At 42.9% G+C, this 24,763-nt stretch overlaps 1 protein-coding gene across 4 annotated transcripts; it reads right to left on the bottom strand.

The window, feature by feature from the left end:
• Positions 1–4,416: 4,416 nt before the first annotated feature.
• Positions 4,417–21,831, bottom strand: pof1b (POF1B actin binding protein). Of its 4 annotated transcripts, XM_039005524.1 has the most exons (12): positions 21,622–21,831; positions 15,212–15,245; positions 14,994–15,074; positions 13,240–13,332; positions 13,007–13,120; positions 12,651–12,803; positions 12,336–12,455; positions 12,051–12,179; positions 10,747–10,820; positions 10,429–10,546; positions 4,944–4,980; positions 4,417–4,847 (listed from the first exon to the last, which is right to left on the bottom strand). In XM_039005524.1, the coding sequence occupies exons 1-12, from the start codon at positions 21,822–21,824 to the stop codon at positions 4,564–4,566; spliced, it is 1,440 nt and encodes a 479-aa protein (XP_038861452.1). In that variant the 5' UTR covers positions 21,825–21,831; the 3' UTR covers positions 4,417–4,563. The 4 variants fall into 4 exon arrangements, with proteins under 4 accessions (XP_038861452.1, XP_038861451.1, XP_038861455.1 ...); XM_039005523.1 differs by having other exon boundaries at positions 4,417–4,980; XM_039005527.1 differs by lacking the exons at positions 4,417–4,847; positions 4,944–4,980 and adding an exon at positions 8,189–9,313.
• Between the last annotated feature and the right edge of the window lie 2,932 nt (positions 21,832–24,763).

The following is a 24,763-nucleotide window of genomic DNA, read 5'->3' as shown; positions in this document are numbered from 1 at the left end:
CACCCAGACCCTCCCCTAGACTTTATGCTGGTGCGCCCGGAGTTCGCACCTTAAGGGGGGGGGTTATGTCACGTTCCTGACCTATTGTTCCTTTTTCTTTTATTTATTTAGTTGGTCAGGGCGTGAGTTGGGGTGGGTTGTCTATGTGTGTTTTTCTATGTTGGGGTTTTTGTGTTCGGCCTGGTATGATTCTCAATCAGAGGCAGCTGTAGATCGTTTGTCCCTGATTGAGAATCATACTAAGGCAGCCGGGGTTTCACGTGTGTTTTGTGGGTGGTTGTATCGCGTGTCTGTGTATGTCGCACCACACGGGACTGTTTGCGGTTTGTCACGTTTGTTGTTTTTGTATGTTAAGTGTTCAGTCTGTTTTCATTAAATAATCATGGACACTAACCACTCTGCATATTGGTCTGATCCTTCTCGCCTCTCCTCCTCGTCCGAGGAGGAGGATTACGACGATCGTTACACTAGTGTAACGATGTGCGCTGAGAGTCGGGAAGCAAGTTCAGGGAGTGAGTGTTTTAATAAATAAACACGACATAATGCAAAATTAGAAAAATGGACAACACACAGACAAGACACAGGAACAGAAAAAATAACGCCTGGGGAAGGAACCAAAGGGAGTGACATATATAGGGAAGGTAATCAGGGAAGTGATGGAGTCCAGGTGAGTGAGGATGAGCACGTGGCCGTAACAATGGTGACAGGTGTGCGCCATCACGAGCAGCCTGGTGACCTAGAGGCCGGAGAGGGAGCACACGTGACATACTGTAGGTGACCCCTTCACCTTGACAGGCCTGCTCAATTTCATTGAGATACACAATGAGGTGTGCAGCGTTGCAGAATCCAATTAATGGCCTACGTCCTACCACACAATCTTCATTTTGATTGTGCATCAAATAGAAACCGTTATACAGTATATAGTGCTGTACCTGAACATACTCGGCCCGCAGTTGTTTCACCCGGCCGTTGTGTCTCTCAAAAGGCACCAGTTAAAAGGGTTTCATACAGTAGATACCTGGTGCCTCTTCAAAAGGCGGGCGATTTTTGGTAGGCTGACACTGACAAAGGTGTCATTGTTCTCCTCAATGGCCTGCTTTATTTGAGACAGCCGTATGTCATCCCTGGCCCTCACCATTTCCACACCTGCTGGTTGGTCAGCACACAGCCACCACTATTGGGTCTTCTGTCAATTCTGAGGGTAGAACACAGTATGCTGTCAATAGATCAAGAATACTGCAACATGTTTTGTGAATTTACATGCATTACAATACGTCATTTAATGTAAATGTAATGGTAAAGCATAGTCCATATCCTGCAGACTTACTGGTTTTCTTGGCGAAATGTTCTCATGGAAAAAATAAAAATGATTGAATTGACTGATCTTCTCAGATTAGGGTGAACTAATGTGTCAGCCTCTGCCATGGTAAAGCCGGGACGTCTGCCTCCCTCTAGCTCTCTGATGTCCACCTCTTTGACAGGCTAGTTCCTACTTCTTTAATGGGGCCTGTCATGCCAAATAGTGTCCGCCTCTACATTACAATGGGGTTCGATAAACTATTAGCGTCCGTTGCCATATCAATAGTGGGATGACCTAATGATTAGAATTTTGGAGAGTACAGCCTAAATTATGTTATTTTCATCATCGCTATGCAAAGAAGGCTGATTTCCGCAACAATTTCGCTGTTTAAACAAGTTTTGTTTAGGTAATAAAATTAAAACATTACTTCAAACTACTTTTGGGTACCTTGTTAACATTTCAACAACATGAAATCCATGTCTTAAACATTGCTACGTTTCGGAAATGGCAAAGAAAACGTGTAATATGCTTGACACATTAGTTACTTACCTCACAGATCACAAAGTCAGCTAATTTCCACTCCATTCATATGCAAATCCGTTTGATTCATACACTGGCTTGTCTGGCTGTCATGTTTTTATTTGAACCTGCCCTTCCCTTATCTACACTGAAATATATATCATTTCAGTAGTCCCCTATGATGATTTATTGTCTATCTCGCATAGCTCATTAGTACTCCCTTGTGGTTGAATATCTATATATATTGGTGGTCCTAGGATACAACAATGAATAATGTGGAACAAATATATAGCATCAAAGGATACCATAGAACTTACAATAATGAACACCTTATGAAACAGCTGTGAAAACCAACCTGGCAATATTTAAGATTTTAATAGATAAACTTTGATAGTTTTTGGTACAGTTGTGTCATTCATATTTTTTCACAGATTTGTTGTGCATTCACATGGCAATCACAGAGTAAAATACTGAATTCTGGTGTGTGGGATATAGAGGAGGTGGTTGCTGTGTTGGTGGGAGGTTCTGCCTGTCACTTGTTCTCAACAGGCAGCCAGTCTCAGAAGGGGGACTTGAAGGAAACTGCAAAGTCCAGGCACTGCTGCTCTCTTTGTTCTGAGTGTTTGCAGTGCTAGTGTTTTTAATCTGTGTATTTCACATATGTATGTACCCAGTATGATAGAGCAAGAACTTTCTTAGCAGATAATGACAACAGTAGCTGTAGTTGATGTAATGAAAAGTTGGAGGGTGGTTGGTAATGGAGGACATCAGGTGGATCCACGTCTGGGTGTTGAACAGAACCCCTAGGTCCTGGAGAACAGGAGCAGAGTTAAAGGGAACAGGGTAGGAGACAGATGTAAACAAGCAAACACACAGGTTACACTTTACTGTGAGAAAATGTGATGGATTAGTGCAGTGTTATAAATGGGAGATATGTACCTTACAACACTTTTGGAAGGTATAGCCTACCTCAAGCTGGTCCCCCTCCGACTCAGAGCACAGAGAATCAGACTGATCCGAACTCACTGGTTCTGGTGGACGGGATACCTCCTGGGGGGCTTGGACAGTCCATGGTCCTAAAGTCACTTGGAGAGGTACATTTGTATAAGCTCAGCATATCCACCATTTATTGCATTCTCAAATGTCAACCAAAGCTTAACATACTTTGTCTATTACGCTTCACTGAAGTGTAGGGCGTCAGTGCTTCCAGGGGTCGACCGTCCATCTGCTCCAACTGTAGAAGATTGTTGGCTTCCACCGAGGTAACCCTAGGAAGACAACGAAAAATATCAGTGTTAGGTAAACTAAAACTAGCTTCAGGTTATTTTGTGTGCAAATGCAAATAGTTATTATCGAGATTTTTTATATTCATATTAACATATGGTGACCCCAGCTGGGAGCGAAAGAGCAACAAGGTTTCCCAGGTCTCGCCTACCTTTCGTTCTTCTTCCAAACCAAGTAATTTGCCCGGATGTCATAGCACTTGGTCCCCTTCTTGACTCTGCTCCAGTAGCTCTCCTTCTGTTTCTCCTGCGCCTTGTCCATGTTCAGTCTCACCTTGATTGATGACAGGAATACCTGCAATTATATTTCATATTACAAATACATTTCTTACATATCTTTTGGAGGAACGGAAAATAAATGAACAGCGGACAATCATTTTTATCTGGTCAAAAACCTCCACGTCCTTCTCAGTCCTTACCTGTAGTTAGTCCTCCAAGGTGTTCTGATCTGGTTCAACAACTTTCACCACACCAGGTGGAGTTTCGCTGATCTGAAAGTACCTTATACAAAAATAGCAAAAGACAAACACTAAGTCAATCACAAATGTATAAGACTGCAGTATATGCAATAATTGTATGTACAATTGCATTGCCTCAGTCAACAGTCCGTACTCAGCCTGGATGCTGCTGTTGTGTGCAAAGAGAATTACCTTCAGGTTGTTCTCCCACCCTTCCAGGTACCAATCAAGGGACTTGCTCATGGCAGTCTTGAGGGTCTGGTTGGTCCATTCACCAAACCTGGAGGAGGTCTATTGACAATGTAAGATATTGAAATAGTTGTTGTTGCCATCCTGTACCTGTCCCGCAGGTGTGATGTTCGGATGTACCGATCCTGTGCAGGTGTTGTTACACGTGGTCTGCCACTGCGAGGACGATCAGTTGTCCGTCCTGTCTCCCTGTAGCGCTGTCTTAGGCGTCTCACAGTACGGACATTGCAATTTATTGGCCACATCTGCAGTCCTCATACCTCCTTGCAGCATGCCTAAGGCACGTTCACACAGATGAGCAGGGACCCTGGGCATCTTTCTTTTGGTGTTTTTTAGAGTCAGTAGAAAGGCCTCTTTAGTGTCCTAAGTTTTCATAACTGTGACCTTAATTGCCTACCGTCTGTAAGCTGTTAGTGTCTTAACGACTGTTCTACAGGTGCCTGTTCATTAATTGTTTATGGTTCATTGAACAAGCATGGGAAACAGTGTTTAAACCCTTTACAATGAAGATCGGTTAAGTTATTTGGATTTTTACCAATTATCTTTGAAAGACAGAGTCCTGAAAAAGGGACGTTTCTTTTTTTGCTGAGTTTATATCAGTGGAGGCTGCTGAGGCAAGGACGGCTCATAATAATGGCTGGAATGGAGTCAATTGAATGTATCAACCGTGTTTGATACCATTCCATTTATTAAGTTTCAGACATTATGACAGCCCACAATGTCCACCTCTCTGGCGGGCCCCTTGTCCACCTCTCTAATGGGCCCCTTGTCCACCTATCTGACGGGCCCCTTGTCCACCTCTCTGACGGGCCCGTTGTCCACCTCTTTGATGGGCTCCTTGTCCACCTCTCTGACGGGCCCCTTGTCCACCTATCTGACGGGCCCCTTGTCCACCTCTCTGACGGGCCCGTTGTCCACCTCTTTGATGGGCTCCTTGTCCACCTCTCTGACGGGCCCCTTGTCCACCTATCTGACGGGCCCCTTGTCCACCTCTCTGACGGGCCCGTTGTCCACCTCTTTGATGGGCTCCTTGTCCACCTCTCTGACGGGCCCCTTGTCCACCTATCTGACGGGCCCCTTGTCCACCTCTCTGACGGGCCCGTTGTCCACCTCTTTGATGGGCTCCTTGTCCACAAGCTCTTTGATTTCCTCCTCTCCTTTGCTGTCTATCCTGCTCCATGTTGAAAGAAATTGCAAGTGTTCACACACACCCTTTTATATGGTGACCAATTGTGGTTACCACTATGTGAAATCAATTAGCAACAACGACTAGTCATTATGTATGGTTATCAGGTATCATACATGTAATTTAGATGTTTAAACATTACAAACACACATTTGATTTCTGTAGTTCTCAAAATCCATATATAGTAGACAAACCAGTGTAAAATCTATATGTTGTCCAACCGGTTAAGTGATTAACCATCGAGCGTAGTTGGATTAAGTGATGGTCAAGTGTATTTAAACAAATGACAAGAGAATCACATGAACATTTTTGTGAGCATTGCATTGTGAAAGGAAAATACTTTATATGAAATGTATTTCTAGATGAAACACTGATTAGGTTTGGTGAAAAAGTTACTGAATGATTTGTGTGTTGTACTTAGTCAATTGAAAATGTGCTTGAAGTTTTGAAAAAACAGCTTTATTGATGATCTGTTTTGAGTTTTGAACTAAGAGTTGTGAAATTTTAACACATACTTGTGAAAATAGTACCAAAACGATAATAAAACTGTAATACCACTGATAGCTGCAATGACTAACCACTAAACTACTAGGTCCACTACTAGCGTACTACCATTACCAAGAATACAGTTGAAGTCGGAAGTTAACATACACTTAGGTTGGAGTCATTAAAACTCGTTTTTCAACCACTCCACTAATTTCTTGTTAACAAACTAAAGTTTTGGCAAGTCGGTTAGGACATCTACTTTGTGCATGACACAAGTTATTTTTCCAACAACTGTTTAGACAGATCATTTCACTTGTAATTCACTGTATCACAATTCCAGTTGGTCAGAAGTTTACATACACTAAGTGGACTGTGCCTTTAAACAGCTTGGAAAATTACAGAAAATGATGTCATGGCTTTAGAAGCTTCTGAAAGGCTAATTGACATAATTTCAGTCAATTGGAGGTATACCTGTGGATGTAGTTCAAGGTCTACCTTCAAACTCAGTGCCTCTTTGCTTGACATCATGGGAAAATCAAAATAAATCATGTGCGAGCATGGAGACCTACAAACCTGACTCAGTTACACCAGCTCTGTCAGGAGGAATGGGCGAAAATTCACCCACCTTATTGTGGGAAGCTTGTGGAAGGCTACCAGAAACATTTGACCCAAGATAAACAATTTAAAGGCAATGCTACCAAATACAAATTGAGTGTATGTAAACGTCTGACCCACTGGGAATGTGATGAAAGAAATAAAAGCTGAAATAACACATTCTCTCTACTATTATTCTGACATTTCACATTCTTAAAATAAAGTGGTGATCCTAACTGACCTAAGACAGGGATTTTTACTAAGATTACATGTCAGGAATTGTGAAAACTGAGTTTAAATTTATTTGGCTAAGGTGTATATAAACTTCCGACTTTAACTGTAGATAGAGTTACTGATCATCCATCGTCAGTCAGTCAGACCGACCAGTGAATGGGACAGTGAAATGGTTGACATTCTGCCTACAGAGATACATTATATATACAAAAGTATGTGGACACCCCTTCAAATAAGCGGATTCTGCTTTTCCAGCCACACCGTTGCCGACAGGTGTATAAAACTGAGCACACAGCCTTGCAATTTCCATAGACAAACACCGGCAGTAGAATGGCCTAACTGAAGAAATCAGTGACTTTCAACGTGGCACAGTCATAGGATGCCACCTTTCCAACAAGTCAGTTAGTCAAATTTCTGCCCTGCTAGAGCTGCCCCGGTCAACTATAAGTGCTGTTAGTGCTATTATTGTGAAGTGGAAATGTCTAGGAGCAACAACGGCTCAGCTGCGAAGAGGTAGACCACATAAGCTCACAGAACAGGAACACCGAGTGCTGAAGCGCAAAACGCTTTCGTCAGGAGCTTCATGAAATGGGTTTCCATGGCCGAGCAGTCGCACACAAGCCTAAGATCACCATGCGCAATGTCAAGCGTCAGCTGGAGTGGTGTGAAGCTTGCTGCTATTGGACTCTTGAGCAGTGGAAACGCGTTCTCTGGAGTGATGAATCACACTTCCCCCTCTGGCAGTCCAATGGACTAATCTGGGTTTGACGGATGCCTGGAGAACACTACTTGCCCGAATGCATAGTGCCAACCGTAAAGTTTGGTGGAGGAGGAATAATGGTCTGGGGCTGTTTTTCATAGTTCAGACTAGGCCCCTTAGTTCCAATGAAGGGAAATCTTCATGCTACAGCATAGAGTGACATTCTAGACAATTCTGTGCTTCCAACTTTGTGGCAACAGTTTGAGGAAGGCCCTTTCTTGTTTCAGCATGACAATGCCCATGTACACAAAGCGAGGTCCATACAGAAATGGTTTGACGAGATCTGTGTGGAAGAACTTGACTGGCCTGCACAGAGCCCTGACCTCAACCTCATCGAACACCTTTGGGATGAATTGGAACGCCGACTGCGAGTCAGGCCTAATCGCCCAACATCATTGCCCAACCTCATTAATGCTTTTGTGGCTGAATGGAAGCGAGTTACTGCAGCAACGTTCCAACATCTAGTGGAAAGTCTTCCCAGAAGAGTGGAGACTGTTATAGCAGCAAAGGGGGGGCCAACTCCATATTAATGCCAAAAATTTTGAAATGAGATGTTCGACGAAGGCTCTTTCCTATCGCTCACTCCCTGTCACTCTGAGGTACAACTGTAGGCTGCTGGCCCTCTCTGCTGGCGAGAGAAGGTAACTGCTTCCTGCAGTTGGTGCCCTACTGGAGTAGGATATAGTTGCCCCTAGGCCTTATTATTGTGGTTTCACATGTCGGAAGAAAATACAAACCAAAACCAAAGACAAGTGCACCAGTGTTACATTCCAAAAAGCAGAGGGTTAATGCCTAAATGGAAAAGACCAGGTGAATTTTACATGGGCGAGCACATCCATGGAAACAAGCATCGGAAACAGTGTATAAATCCTTTGCAATGAAGATCTGTGAATTTATTAAGATTTTTACGAATTATCTTTGAAAGACTGGGTCCTGAAAAAGAGACATTTCTTTTTTTGCTTAGTTTATGTTTTCTTATTTAATAATAGTTACATAAATTGGAAAATGCTTTTGTCATTTCAAAGTGTTTTTATATGGTTTCAAAGTCAAGGGACAGCATTTACCACCGCAATTAAATAATGACCCTTCAGCAGATAACAATCCAAAGGAAAAACATGCTACTCCATACATTGTTTATTGTACTTTTAAAATGTTCAATTCATCCACCATTTTATATCATCCATAGAACCATGCCCCAGGCCATGTCCAACCCAGTCATTCATATTCTAATACACCCCACTCCAACCCTCCTCCCGAACCCCAAGCGCAGCGTTCCATTCAATAACAACAACAAAACATACCCATGCACCTCTTAAAGTATAAACATGAAACAAAATGCAGCTGAAACATAACACAACTATGTACCATTACCTTGCCACAAAAGAAAAGCAAATGACCAGAACAGAGGCAGATTTCTTTTTTATGTCTCCCAAAGCAAATTTTACCATACAGTCTCTTTAATTAGCGCATAACTAAAGCATATTTAGCTTCCTTATTTATATGCATAGTAACCATACTATCACCATAGCACATTTAGAGGAGATGTCTTAAAGACTAGCAGGGTAGTGGTGGCTCCATGGAGGACAGACACACTAGTGAGCTGCATACTAATAAGCCCCAGCCCCCTCTTCCTGTCCCCTCTCAGCCCTCCTGGCTGTAGCATAAGCATTTTACATTTTAGTCATTTAGCAGATGTTCTTATCCAGAGCGACTTACTGGTGAAATTAGGGTTAAGTGCCTTACTCAAGGGCACAGACAGATTTTTCACCTAGTCTGCTCAGGGATTTCGAACCAGCAACCTTTTCGGTTACTGGCCTAACTCTTAACCGCTAAGCTTCTACAATAACATATTTGGTTGTTGAGTATTTGATGCCCCCCATCCCAACCAAAGTGAAGCCTCCTGTCCAAGCAAACCCCATTTGGTCCAAACCACTCATCCCATATATAGGGGTGCCTAACCCCAGCCACCACCACCCTGGGAGCCCCGAGGAGGAGGGACGGGGAGAGGGAAGCATGCTGGGGGGGGGGGGGGGGTGTCAAGGTCTTCTTGTCATTCATTCCTGTGCAGAGCAGAGAGAAGCAGTGTCTTTAAGGGGTTGTAATTTGTCCGAGAGAAGCAGTGTCTTTAAGGGGTTGTAATTTGTCCGAGAGAAGCAGTGTCTTTAAGGGGTTGTAATGATTTCCTGTTTCGAGATGAACAGAACACGGATACGGTCGTTATGGCGTGAAGGGTTAATCCATCAGCTGTAATTACAAAATATTTGTTTCTTGCTGTTTACCACTCACTGTTATCTGCCATACTACTCTTTCATTCAGCATTGGAAAGACAACAAGCTTGATCTCTTCTAGTCCTATGATTGACTTGTCATAAGAGTGCTGAGACTGACAGTGGATCAAACTAGGGCTGCACGATATGAGCAAAAAATACAAATCTAAAAAGCATCGTTCTTGTTTGGAACAATATTCTGACTGCATCTGACCTAAAGGAACAGCATGCAAATTTATAGGGAATCTAACAGTGAGGAGGAGGAAATGCTCTGCTGAGTGACAGGTGCATGGTGTGTGTGGGAAGGCCACAAAAGGAGAGAGACAGAGTAAACAAAAAAAAACAGACGTTACACCCAGTTAAGAAGTGTTTCCAAATATTGCATGCCATATGGATCTCTTGCGATATGGATATTGCACATGTCAATATTGGGATTTCAATGTGAATTTGCTTAATTGTGCAGCCCTACTCCAATCCCTGGAAACGTCTGTGCTGTCACCCTAAATCCATTCCAAACTTACTCACAACCCCATGCATGACTCTCACAAACCAGGGTGCCTGTCCAATTAAGCATCCACAACCCCAATATGGAATTTAGTAGAGTCGGGAGAAAATGATTTTATTTTACTACTAACAGAAAGAGGCAGAATTTAACATGGTCTCTCCATGCCATCAGGTCCTGGCTCTCCAGGACCACAGAGGAGTCAACTTCCATCCATCATCCTCTCATCACAGGCTCTCCTCACACGGCGGACCCTTGCCCAGCTTCTGACAGGGCCAGATAGTAACAGCCCAGTGAGGGTCCCAAGCTCTCTCCCTCCTGGGGCCCCATGGCAGTACACACATGGTTCACGCTATTTGGCCATGCCAGAATGGACAGATGAATAGCCCTTCCTAATCACTAATCATACATTTCCTTTTAACCACTAACCCTAACCTTAATCGTTACTCTAATGTTACCCCTCACTTCAAACTCTAAACTGAGAACAATAGCTGATGTACTTACTCATCAGTTCTGACAGTATAGCTATACCGTAGTTTGTCCTTTCTAGCATGGCCATCTAGTTTCTACTTCCTCCCTGCTCTACTCTACCTGTTTGATCATCTCCCCCGTCCGGCTCTCGATTACGATGGTCTTGGTATCCTTGACGGGCGATGTGGAATTGTAGTCATCAGTTAGCAGGCCCAGGAGGGGGTACTGGTTCCTGTACCTACACAGTCATACACAGTTATCAGTTATACACAGTAAGGACCACAACCTGGTTGGTTAAGTACCTCCTGTGCACCAGTACAAAATCCTGTTTGGGGAAATACCACACTAGGCATCCCAAATTACATTAACCCATTTTAGAGGAGCTACTGCCCCAAATATTCCCCATAAAATAGGCTCATGGTATTGTTGGGGGCTGACCTTTTGGTGATAGTGGTCGTGGTAACGTTCTTGGAGCTGTCTCTCTTCTTCTCCTGCTGCAACTGCCAGATCTCCTGGAGGTTAAAGGTCAGAGATGGGAGGTCAAATGTGAATAGGGAGGGAGGAGGAGGAATGAGGCCTGTGCCGTAATATAGGTGTTAATGATGGAGCTAAAGGTGCACGACGTGTCAGGTAAATACATTCCTGAGGTGACATTAAAGGATCCTTTGGGGCCAAATTAACACAACAACTGTGGGATAATATAGTCAGACTGGCCTAAACAAAACCAATCACTTGATTATGGAAACAAGTTAGGCAACAAACCCTAGAAGCGGGGTAAGAGCAAACCCTAGAAGCAGGGTAAGAACAGATCCTAGAAGCAGGGTTAGGACAGACCCTAGAAGCAGGGTGAGAACAGACCCTAGAAGCAGGGTAAGAACAGATCCTAGAAACAGGGTGAGAACAGACCCTAGAAGCAGGGTGAGAACAGACCCTAGAAGCAGGATGAGAACAGACCCTAGAAGCAGGGTGAGAACAGACCCTAGAAGCAGGGCTAGGACAGACCCTAGAAGCAGGGTGAGAACAGACCCTAGAAGCAGGGCTAGGACAGACCCTAGAAGCAGGGTGAGTACAGACCCTAGAAGCAGGGTGAGAACAGACCCTAGAAGCAGGGTTAGGACAGACCCTAGAAGCAGGGTGAGAACAGACCCTAGAAGCAGGGTTAGGACAGACCCTAGAAGCAGGGTGAGAACAGACCCTAGAAGCAGGGTTAGGACAGACCCTAGAAGCAGGGTGAGAACAGACCCTAGAAGCAGGGTTAGGACAGACCCTAGAAGCAGGGTGAGGACAGACCCTAGAAGCAGGGCTAGGACAGACCCTAGAAGCAGGGCTAGGACAGACCCTAGAAGCAGGGTGAGGACAGACCCTAGAAGCAGGGTGAGAACAGACCCTAGAAGCAGGGTGAGGACAGACCCTAGAAGCAGGGTGAGAACAGACCCTAGAAGCAGGGTGAGAACAGACCCTAGAAGCAGGGTGAGGACAGACCCTAGAAGCAGGGTGAGGACAGACCCTAGAAGCAGGGCTAGGACAGACCCTAGAAGCAGGGTGAGGACAGACCCTAGAAGCAGGGTGAGGACAGACCCTAGATGCAGGGTGAGGACAGACCCAAGAAGCAGGCTGTTTTTCTAATCCAAAACTGTTGGGTTAATTTGGTTCTAGATTTTTCCAATTACAGGAGTAGACATTTCCTAGATCTGTATCTAAGGGGCCGGGCTGACCAGTGACCAGTAGCTATGACCCCTGACCTCTTCCTGACGTTTGATGACGACCTCCCGCTGCTCCAGTGTTGTCAGCAGCTGTGTGATGCGGAGATGCAGGCTCTTGTCACCTGACCTCTCCGTGGTGTACTCTGTGGTGATCCGCGTCAGCTGGGTCTGGACATACCAACAGATAGTCAGAGACACTCACAGTCAGTATAACCACTAGCTACCCATATTTCTTCTCACAAGCACAGTCAGTACTGCTACAGTACTTCCAACAGAGCAGGAAGGCCCCATCCCTGTATCCATGCATCCCTGTAGGCTTCTTACCCTGAGGCTCTGCAGTTCCTTGTCCTTCTCCTGGCGCAGGGCAGCTAGCTGCTCTGAGTACTGACGCGACAGCTCCTCTGTATTCATCTGAATGGTGCTACTGCTGCACTGGCCAGCCAACTGGATGAAGATGGATACAGAGGGAGACACAAGTTAGTTAACAAGTTCGATCTATGAGAATAATTCTACAGTCGGATACTACAGTCATCATGAGTACAAGGAATTGCTAACATGAGTAAAAGGAATTGCTAAGAGTTTATTCTCTGAAGTGAGATGGGTTAGAGCCAGAGATGGAGGAGGGTAGCGTTAGAGTACCTTCTGTTTAAGCATCTCATTTTCCTTCTCCAGGGCTCGGTAGCTGCCCTCCAGTTCTTTGATGCGGAAGTCCCTGTTTGAGTCTGTAGTGCGGCTGCTCAGGAGCTGAGTCTCCAGGGTCCGCTGGCTGGAGCTGGTCTCCTTCAGAGATATCTATATGGATGGATGGATGGATGGATAGAGTTACCCACACACAGTCATACACCCATTGCACTAACATACAGGGCAGAGATACTCTCTTTCAAAAACACCTACAGAAGAGGTGTACACGCAGGCAAACACACACAAGCAACACACAGTGGAAGAAACACACATACACACACTCTCCCAAATTCTCACACACACAACACACCTACCTGTAGCTGTCTGTTGTTCTCTCGTATGGCTTCTAGGAGGCGGTCATACTGCTCAGCCTGGTCAGCCTTGAAGCTCAGGTCTCTCTCCAGGGACTCCTTCTCACTTTCCAGACGCTGGGAGAACAGAGACAGAGGCAGTAAGACTCTGTAAGACGGCCTGCCTGCATGTATATCTCAATGAGACAGTTAAGAGCATAAGAGGTTCCTATAGTGGCCCAGGCCCCAGATCTTACCCTCAGATCTTCTGACATGTGGATCAGCTCCTCCCTCAGACTGCTGAAGGTAGTCAGAAGGAGACGCATTGTCTTGTCTGCTGTCATACGGGTCTGAGAGGGTGGGAGTGAGGGAGAGAGAGCGAGAGAGATGAAAAATAAAGGAGAGATATTGATGAAAGAGAGGTTAGGTGAGGTTGAATGAGCCATTTTCAGGCATAGTGGAACAACCAAAGGAATATATTTTCCATGGGCTGATTGGCCGTCGAAATTAACAAAGAATTATATAAATATTATATATTTTTTTATATAATGGACACGACTTTTATGCTATTTCTATTTTTCATAGCGATCTATATTGAGTATTTGGCTGACCAGTGGGCAACGGCCGGCCCCCCTACCAAGCTGGGCTGGCCCGGTGGCGCAAATTCACAAGTCAAATGCACATCATCAGAGAGCGAGACCCACCCTGAATCTGTCAGGCACTCAGTCAAAACAGAAAAACGGAAAGGTGGTGCCAAAAAAGGGTTCTTGAGGCCGACGCATTTTCTAAAAGTTCTGGTTCTGTTGGTCCGAGTGTTGTGTCTGTGAGAAATGACAGATCAGCTGCAGTGGTGCAGTCAAGGAAGGAAGAAAACAGAGAAATACACACTCCTGCACACTGACACAGATCATGATGCCTACTGCTGCCAGTTAGACTTAATATTTTGGCTGTATATTGTACTATGAAATAGATTTAATGTCTACTATAGTAGGCTAATTAGGGAAGGGAGATTTTGGGGAGCATTTAGACACTAGGCTATTTGCAATATACCTGAACAAGTTGATAGATTGGCTTTTATAACACATAGCGAAGGAAATAGGTGTCACGGCCGTTGTAAGAAGTGGACCAAGGTGCAGCGTGGTGAGCGTACATTTTCTTTATTTATAAAATGACGCCAACAAAACAAGAAATGAAGAAACGACCGTGAAGCTTACACGGGCTATAGTGCCCCTAACAAAGTCAACTTCCCACAAAGACAGGTGGGAAAAAGGGCTACCTAAGTATGGTTCTCAATCAGAGACAACAATAGACAGTTGTCCCTGATTGAGAACCCTACCCGGCCAAAACATAGAAATACAAATAATAGAACATAGAATACCCACCCCAACTCACACCCTGACCAAACCAAAATAGAGACATGAAACGGATCTCTAAGGTCAGGGCGTGACAATAGGTATCTACTAGCATGTACTCTGCATAAAGCTCTTTTTTACTAAACACAAGCCAAATGAAGGTACATTTGGGGACTGTGTATTTGAATTGCTTTATCAAAGATTATTCACTTCTGAATCTCAGTCTCTTCAGCCCAGCGAGTGAGTTATTGAGCTGTAGTAACAAGTGACTAACAAGTGTCAGATAACATTACATAGCCACCGCACTTAAGGCTGGAAAGTCCCGTCAATCTCTAGCATGTTTAATTTGCTGAAAGGCCAGTCACTTCTTGGCAGAAAAATATGCATATGCGCGCAGCACTGTCAAACGAAGCACAATGCTGGAAATCAATCTGCATCCATATACACTATTCCCAGCATCATTCTTGACAAACATAGAATGTCATATATTGAATTCAATAGAAGAAAACAGAGAGGGAGAGAGAGACTGTCAGTTCCTTAATATAGTCATTGGCTGTATTATGCACCCAAAACATTAAGGAACTGGCAGTCTTTATCTCTCCTTCTCTCTCTCTGTTGTCTTCTATTGAATTTTTGTCCCAGTCCGCCCTTGGTGTTACCTGCAGCAGGTAGCGGAGCTGCTGTTTGGTCAGCTCAGATGCTCCTTTGGGGATCAGGGCCTCAATGTCCTCTCTCTCTACCTGCATACACACAAATGGTTACTTTCATTTCATACTTTCACTTCCAGCATATATAAATAGCTACTGTACATCAATATAAACAATACAAGACTAATATGATGTTATGTAAAACCATCGGTCGCTCCTCCCTGCTGTACCTTGTAGTCATTACTGGGATCTAAGAGGTGTTTCCTGGGAAAGAGATGGAAAGGTAAACACATTACAGGGCATGACAAACACACAATTAGACTAAATAAACCATCTCTGTCTCCAGTCTACACATATTATGATGGAGTCAGCAGCAGAAGGGAACAGAGTTTGCTCAGTGAATCACAGGTACTATGAGTAAACAGAGAGTCTAGAGAAATAAGAGAGGTCAGGTCTGACTGACGGTTGTAATGTCTAGTGACTAATTACGGGATTTACGGTGATGGATGACACTACGGGTGTATTTAGGACGTGTATATAACCTGTGAGTTTATATTACTGAGTTTTACATGAAATTCCTGTGAGTTTTACATTGTGCACCTTTATATATATATATATATATATATATATATATATATATATATATATATATATATATATATATATATATGAATACAGTGCCTTCAGAAAGTATTCATACCCCTTGAATTATTCCACATTTTGTTGTGTTACACGCAAGACATTTCAGCTTTTATTTTTTATTTAATTTGTAAAAAATTCTAAAAACATAATTGCTCTTTGACATTATGGGGTATTGTGTGACAAATCATCTCAATGTAATCCATTTTAAATTCATGCTGTGACACAACATGTGGAAAAAGTCAAGGAGTGTGAATACTTTCTGAAGGCACTGCATATATTATATTCAGTTATAGAGCCTCTCAGTTATAATATTAGCCCACAGCCTGCCTCACACCTTGACGGTATTTTATGGCCCAGCCTGGCAAGTTAAGAGAGTTAGAGGGACTTTCTGAACCAAGTGTGAAACTGAGGAAACAGGAGAGCCAGAGTTAACACTGATGATTTAAATACTGAGCCAGCCCCTGAAACCACCCCCACAATAGTGTTGTCACGATACCAGAATTTTGACATCAATACCGATACAAGGTTTAGTATCACAATACTCGATACCATCACAATACTGGATACCAAAACAATACCACAGCAAAAAAAAAAAAAAAGTGTATTAGCCAGTCACAGAATGGCACCTGATCCAGGCAGAGACAGCCAAGTATGCATTAATGAATCAATTATACTATCATACAATCAATTTGACTGTGTTTTTACCAATCTAACTACATAACAACATAATAGTAATCATTTATTTTAATGGTAAATCTCTAATGATAAACTGGGTAAATCAAGATGTAAGCTAGGCCTATTCACAATACAGGTGAATGCATATTCAATAGGAGTGTGTGCATCTACAGTATTGAGTTATTGAGATGGTTTTGGCTGATTTCATTTGGCTACAGATGAAAAACAATCTGTTTCCTTTCCATTTGGAACTTATTTTATTGTGCTGATCAGCAACATTTGTATAGAAAAAGCAATCGGTTATTTGATAAAAGTGTGCCCTGTCTCTAAGACCTAATGATGTCATTCACACACACAGTGACAGAGAGGAGAGACGTGACTGAGGCAAAGGAGGCTAAGTTAATTAATAAAGTTCTTGGCAATGACTATGATTTTTGGTGACAGCTTTGAAATCCTCATATTTTGTGTTATGGTACTAGGGTAGTAAATTGATGTTAGCTTCAGCTGTAAGCTAGTAAGGAAAGTTAGCTTACAAAACTGGAAGCTACCGGTATCTTCTTGCCTAGACATTTTCTTACGAACAGCAATTAACAGTTGCAACATTTCTACATGCCGTGTTGCATTATTCAAGTGTGTTAGCTTCTGTGCAGCGTGAGTGGGGAGCTAACATGATGCAGCCAAGCTACAGATTGTACCGGAAATAATGTGATATAACCTAAGATTTTTGGTGTTGCAGGAAGTGGGCGTTACAGGAAGGCCCCATACAAACTGCAACAACATAGATCATTCAACTAACCTGTTCTTGGCTATACTTCTTTGTTATCAATTCAGTGAAAAAAGTATTTCAGAAATGTCAGTTTCCAGTTGCAGGTGGGTTTTTTTGTGTTTTTTTGCTAATGGGCAGAATGAAAAATGGGGAGTTTTATCGCTAATCTCATGCTATTTCAAACATTTTGCCATGAGGTTGAAAGAAAATATTGATGTTTAAGAGGTCAGGGATTCTTGAAAGACCGGACAATCTCAACTTTTTTCCCACAAATATTTGTCTTAATATTAACAAAATTTGAAATATATATTTTGATAGACCAAAGTATCAGCTATCACACCATGTCAAGGAACAACCTCGTTCTTTTCATAAATCATTTTTACAATTATTGTCCAACAAGTGTTTAAAGGCCATGATTGACCTCTTAAGCATCGGACCCTTTTTTCAATCTTCGCCCAAAATGACATACCCAAATCTAACTCCCTGTAGCTCAGGACCTGAATGCATATTCTTGATACCATTTGAAAGGAAACACTTTGAAGTTTGTGGAAATGTGAAATTAATGTAGGAGAATATAACACATTAGATCTGGTAAAAGATAATACAAAGAAAAAAACATGTTTATTTTAAAATCTTTTTTATCATCATTTTTGAAATGCAAGAGAAAGGCCATAATGTATTATTCCAGTCAAGGCGCAATTTAGATTTTGGCCACTAGATGGCAGCAGTGTATGTGCAACGGTTTAGACTGATCCAATGAACCATTGCATATCTGTTCAAAATGTTGTATCAAGACTGCCCAAATGTGTCTAATTGGTTTATTAATACATTTTCATGTTCATAATTGTGCACTCCTCAAAAAATAGCATGGTATTCTTTCACTTTAATAGCTACTGTAAATTGGACGGTGCAGTTAGATTAACAAGAATCTAAGCTTCCTGCCCACCTCTGATATGTCTACAGTGGGGAGAACAAGTATTTGATACACTGACGATTTTGCAGGTTTACAAAGCATGTAGAGGTCTGTAATTTTTTATCATAGGTACACTTCAATTGTGAGAGACGGAATCTAAAACAAAAATCCAGAAAATCACATTGTATGATTTTTAAGTAATCATAGATGGGTCGTGGCTGGGTCTTCCAGCATGACAACGACTCGAAACACACAGCCAGGGCAACTAAGGAGTGGCTCTGCTCTGTAAGAACCATCTCAAGGTCCTGGAGTGGCCTAGCCAGTCTCCAAGACCTGAACCCAATAGAAAATCTTTGGAGGGAGCTGAAAGTCCATATTGCCCAGCGACAGCCCCGAAACCTGAAGGATCTGGAGAAGGTCTGTATGGAGGAGTGGGCCAAAATCCCTGCTGCAGTGTGTGCAAACCTGGTCAAGAACTACAGGAAACGTATGATCTCTGTAATTGCAAACAAAGGTTTCTGTACCAAATATTATGTTCTGCTTTTCTGATGTATCAAATACTTATGTCATGCAATAAAATGCAAATTAATTACTTAAAAATCATACAATGTGATTTTCTGGATTTTTGTTTTAGATTCCGTCTCTCACAGTTGAAGTGTACCTATGATAAAAATTACAGACCTCTACATGCTTTGTAAGTAGGAAAACCTGCAAAATCGGCAGTGTATCAAATACTTGTTCTCCCCACTATATGTCCTGGGAATTTTTTGGGTTACTTACAACCGCATGCTAATCACATTAGCATTATGTTAGCTCAATCGTTCCGTGGGGGGGACGGGGGGGGGACGACGACGACGACGACACACCGATCCCATAGAGGTTAATTCTAACATTAGATTATTCAAATATGTAATACAAATCTCCAAACTCCAGGGCACATTTTTTAAGCATTTTGGCGTGTTTTTATTTTATTTAGAATATAGAACAACATTTATAAAGCAAACATTATCCTGTAGGTCTAGCACAGTAAATACTTCCATTGTTTAAGCATATGTTGCAAAACAGTGATTAAAATATTTTTCTGAATATTGACAAAAAGTATATCTTCAGGGGGTTAGCCATCAGTGACACAGTTGACAAGTCACTGACGGAGTTGACAACAGATACTCAAAACAGACATATTTTTACCTCTAAAAATAAAAGTTCAATACAACTAATTGTAAAATATGGAAAATTATTCATTTATAAATCCCCAATAAAAACAACTACTTTATCAGATCTTTCAGTACTCTGATGGAGTTGACGGTAGACAAAAGTCTGTTGGAGTTGATGTTTTGTGGAGGTGACAAAAAATTAATTTTTCTTCTTCATTCAAGTGGTACACACAGTAGCAATTTTGGTTTTCGTCAGTTGCTTTATGACTCTAAAACTTAGTTAAATGTACACTGAACAAAAATATAAACGCAACATGCAACAATTTCAAAGATTTTCCTGAGTTACAGTTCATATCAGGAAATCAGTCAATTGAATAATTCAATAGGCCCTAATCTATGGATTTCACATGACTGGGAATACAGATATGTATCTGTTGATCACAGATACCTTAACAAAAGGTATGGGCATGGATCAGAAAACCAGTCAGTATCTGCTGTGACCATCATTTGCCATCGTGCAGCACGACACATCTCCTTTGTATAGAGTTGATCAGGCTCTTGATTGTAGCCTGTGGAATGTTGTCCCACCCCTCTTCAATGGCTGTGTGAAGTTGCTGGATATTGGTGAGAACTGGATCATGCTGTCGTACAGTACATATCGATCCAGAGCATTCCCAAACATGCTCAATGGGTGACATGTCTGGTGAGTATGAGAATTGTGTACAGATCCTTGTGACATGGGGCCATGCATTATCATGCTGAAACATGTGGTGATGGCAGTGGATGAATGGCATGACAATTGGCCTCAGGAACTCATCACGGTATCTGTGAGCATTCAAATTGCCATTGATAAAATCCAATTGTGCTTGTTGTCTGTAGCTTATGCCTGCCCATACTGTAACCCCACCGTCACCATAGGGCACAACGTTGACATCAGCCAACCGCTCGCCCACACGACGCCATCTATCTGCCCGGTACAGTTGAAACCGGAGTTCATCAAAGAAGAGCACACATCTCCAGCGTGCCATTGGCCATGAATGGTGAGCATTTGCCCACTGAAGTCGCTTACAACACCAAACTGCAGTCAGGTCAAGACCCTGGTAAGGACAACGAGCACACAGATTAGCTTCCCTGAGATGGTTTCGGGCAGTTTGTGCAGAAATTCTTTGGTTGTGCAAACCCACAGTTTCATCAGCTGTCTGGGTGGCTGGTCTCAGACAATCACAGGTGAAGAATCTGGAAGGGGAGGTCCTGGGCTGGCGTGGTTACAGGTGGTCTGCGGTTGTGAGACCAGTTGGACACACTGGCAAATTCTCTAAAACGACATTGCTTATGGTAGAGAAATTAACATTAAATTCTCTGGCATCAGCTCTGGTGGACATTCTTGCAGTCACTATGCCAATTGTACGCTCCCTAAAAACTTGAGACATCTGTGGCATTGTGTTGTGCACACAGGTACACCTTGTCCCCAGCACAAGGTGTACCTGGGTAGTGATCATGCTGTTTAATCAGCTTCTTGATATGCCAAACCTGTCAGGTGGATGGATTATTTTGGCAAAGGAGAAATGCTCACTAACAGGGATGTAAACAAATCTGTGCACAAAATTAGAGAGAAATAAGCTTTTAGTGCGTATGGAACATTTCTGGGATCTTTTATTTCAGCTCATGAAACTTGGGACCAACACTTTTCTACATGTAATGAGGACATGCATAAGGGGTCCAAGTCAATCTGACAGAGTTGACCAAATCTCTGCACACATCTTTTAGGAATCACAGTTTTGAGAGAAATATTCTTTAAATTCACAGAGGGGTATTGCAAGAAACTACATAAGATCATATTTCAGTTAGTATCCATTACTGCACATTTTTTGAATTTTAAACACTTTTTTAGAGTTTGAAATTGCGATCCTTTGTTCCGGACAAGGGCATTTCCAGGCACAGAGCCGACATGGAAATGTATAATATTTAAAGTATTTAAAAAATTCTAAAAACAAAGATTTTCCATATAAAATTCCCATAAATGTACATTTGAAACTCAAATAATGCAACAAAATTCAACTAAAAAAATTAAGTTCCCCTGCGGGACAAGGATTGTTCTGACTTTTAAGAATCCCTGAGCTAATTTCCTGCTATTCAAAAAATAATAATCCATGAGGCTGAGAGAAAATGTTGCAATTTTAAAGCACATTTCCTGTAATATATATATATATATTTTTTTTTTTATTGCTTATGACTTCTTCATATACTATCTGGGGGGGCCAACCTCCGGGGGGTCCCCAAAGCTCGTGGGTCCTCGGGCCTTGCGAGGGCTGAGGGGGTGTGTGCCACGCCACTGTATTTCATAATGTAGCCTAGTTCAGTAGGATCTAGATTTGCCCTCTCCCTTTGGTTTCTGTCTTGTTTCTTTCTTATTGATTCTGTTACGTGTTGTGCTGGGGGGTAAAGCTATAAATATAAATATGGCTATATGTTGAGAAAATCAAAACACACCTTCCACGTATCTTGGCCACGTGTTCTGAGATGCAGGTGTGGATGTCACAGTTCTTCCTGTAAACCTCCGCCAGCAGCTCTCCGAAGAAACGTGTGTCCATCTTCACCATGGGCTCTACCTCCCTCACCTCATTCTTTATCCCTACCTGAGACACGCTCTCTATCACCCTCTTCACTACCTTCTTCTTAACGATGTTCACCATCTCCTCTTTAACCTCCTCCACCTCCTGGGGAAAAAGAGAGGGAACGAGTTGAATCTTAGAACTCAATCTGTCGCAAGCAAAAGAGAGAGACATTCCCACCATCATCATGGCATGAAAGAGCAATATGGCATCTATACTTATTGAATTAATCACCCTACAGTGGGTTTACTATAATACAAGACATGCAACTGTTCTAGGTCATGTCTATCATATATGGCTGTCAACAGTCATGGTTGCCAGGATGTAGGAATGGGTAAAATGACTGGCAATGACTCTGGCTCTATACTGCTCTTGAACAATCAGACGGAGGCCAATAAATCTTGGCAGATCCATGGCCTCCAGGACCAGGATTGATTATTTGTTACAATTAAGATGTTCTGTTGTTTTTCAGCAGTATTTCAAAATTGTGACAGGTTGGCAGTTCTCAGAATTGATACAGGTTCCAGATGTATTGCTGGCGGAGGGGGACAGAGAATCTGTTGGGAAGTTGTCTCAACTCAAATCAAATCAAATTGTATTTGTCACATGCGCCGAATACAACAGTGAAATGCTTACTTGCAAGACCTTGACCAACAATGCAGTTTTAAGAAGAAAAAGAAAGAATAGAAATATAACAAACAATTAAGGAGCAACAATAAAATAACAGTAGCGAGGCTATATACAGGGGGTTCCGGTACAGAGTCAATGTGCTGGGGCACCGGTTAGTCGAGCTAATTGAGATAATATGTACATGTAGGTATAGGTAAAGTGACTATGCATGGATAATAAACAGAGAGTAGCAGCAGCGTGAAAATGAGGGGTGGGGACAATGCAAATAGTCCAGATAGCCATTTGATCAACTGTTCAAGAGTCTTTTGGCTTGGGGGTAGAAGCTGTTAAAAAGCCTTTTTGACCTAGACTTAGCGCTTCGGTACCGCTTGCCGTGCGGTAGTAGAGAGAACAGTCTATGACTAGGGTGGCTGGAGTCCTTGGCAATTTTTGGGCCTTCCTCTGACACCACCTGGTAGAGGTCCTGGATATCAGGAAGCTTGGTCCCAGTGATGTACTGAGTCGTACGCACTACCCTGTGTAGTGCCTTGCGGTCGGAGGCCGAGCAGTTGCCATACCAGGCGGTGATGCAACCAGTCAGGATGCTCTCAATGGTGCAGCTGTAGAACCTTTTGAGGATCTGAGGACCCATGCCAAATATTTTCAGTCTCCTGAGGGGTCATGTCAGGATGAGCCTGCAGGAAGGGTACCACATGAGGGAGGAGGATGTCTTCTCTGTAATGCACAGCGTTGAGATTGCCTGCAATGACAACAAGCTCAGTCCGATGATGCTGTGACACACTGCCCCAGACCATGACGGACCCTCCACCTCCAAATCGATCCCGCTCCAGAGTACAGGCCCCGGTGTAACGCTCATTCCTTTGACGATAAACGCAAATCCGACCATCCCCCCAGGTGAGACAAAACCGCGACTCGTCAGTGAAAAGCACTTTTTGCCAGTCCTGTCTGGTCCAGCGGCGGTGGGTTTGTGCCCATAGGCGACGTTGTTGCAAGTGATGTCTGGTGAGGACCTGCCTTACAACAGGCCTACAAGCCCTCAGTCCAGCCTCTCTCAGCCTATTGCGGACAGTCTGAGCACTGATGGAGGGATTGTGCGTTCCTGGTGTAACTCGGGCAGTTGTTGTTGCCATCCTGTACCTGTACCGCAGGTGTGATGTTCAGATGTACCAATCCTGTGCAGGTATTGTTACACGTGGTCTGCCACTGCGAGGACGATCAGCTGTCCGTCCTGTCTCCCTGTAGTGCTGTCTTAGGCGTCTCACAGTACGGACATCTGCAGTCCCATGCCTCCTTGCAGCATGCCTAAGGTACATTCACGCAGATGAGCAGGGACCCTGGGCATCTTTCTTTTGGTGTTTTTCAGAGTCAGAAGCAAGGCCTCTTTAGTGTCCTAAGTTTTCATAACTGTGACCTTAATTGCATACCGTCTGTAAGCTGTTAGTGTCTTAACGACTGTTCCACAAGTGCATGTTCATTAATTGTTTATGGTTCATTGAACAAACATGGGAAACAGTGTTTAAACCCTTTACAATGCAGATCTGTGAAGTTTATTTAAATTTTTCGAATTATCTTTGAAAGACAGGGTCCTGAAAAAGGGACGTTTCTTTTTTTGCTGAGTTTATGTAGATAGGATATGTTCTTACTGTCTACAGCTAGACAGCCATTCTCACCCATGTGCCATAGCAGGAAGGTCCTCATTGAAATGGTTTAAAGGCCACTTACACATAACACAAGGTCGTACATGGCCATTTAGATGGGGGCAATGTCTTGGGGGGTCAAGCCTTAATGTTGGACAGTCATTCTGTTGTTACATGTTACAGAACCATGCTAAGCCCTGTAGTCTGTACTAGCCTTCAAAAAATATATGACAAACAAAACCAACATGAGAATGAAGTGTCTGTCTTTATTGTGATTTAAAAAGTGTGAATAAGAAAAACAGCAAAACCCAAACAACAAAACCAGTGAAAAATACCATGTTTACAAAAATTGTGTATGTAACGGCAGTCTAAGTCGTCCTCCTCCTCAGACGAGGAGAGGCGAGAAGGATCTGAGGACCAATGTGCAGCGTGGTAATTTTCCATTATTTAATTAACACAAAACAAGACACTATACAAAATGACAAAACAAACTAACCGTCACAGTCCTAGCTGGTGCAGACAAAACACAAAGACAGGAAACAACCACCCACAATCCCCAACACAAAACAAGCCACCTATATATGATTCTCAATCAGGGACAACGATTGACAGCTGTCTCTGATTGAGAACCATATTAGGCTGGACACAGAAACAGACTAACTAGACACACAACATAGAATTCCCACCCAGCTCACGTCCTGACCAACACTAAACAAGCAAAACACATAAGAACTCTGGTCAGGACGTTACAGT

This window comes from Salvelinus namaycush, chromosome 12 (genome assembly GCF_016432855.1).
Source record: "Salvelinus namaycush isolate Seneca chromosome 12, SaNama_1.0, whole genome shotgun sequence".
In the NCBI taxonomy this organism is placed as follows: domain Eukaryota; kingdom Metazoa; phylum Chordata; class Actinopteri; order Salmoniformes; family Salmonidae; genus Salvelinus; species Salvelinus namaycush.
This window is presented reverse-complemented; position numbering and strand designations above follow the sequence as displayed.

Coding starts and splice junctions, on each gene's coding strand:
- pof1b (XM_039005523.1), bottom strand. CDS start 21,824: ATGGTGAACATCGTTAAGAAGAAGGTAGTGAAGAGGGTGATAGAGAGC. Junction 10,821..12,050: donor TCATCAAACGTCAGGAAGAG/GTCAGGGGTCAT, acceptor TTTAACCTCCAG/GAGATCTGGCAGTTGCAGCA. Junction 4,981..10,428: donor CGGGGGAGATGATCAAACAG/GTAGAGTAGAGC, acceptor AACATGGAGCAG/GATAGACAGCAAAGGAGAGG.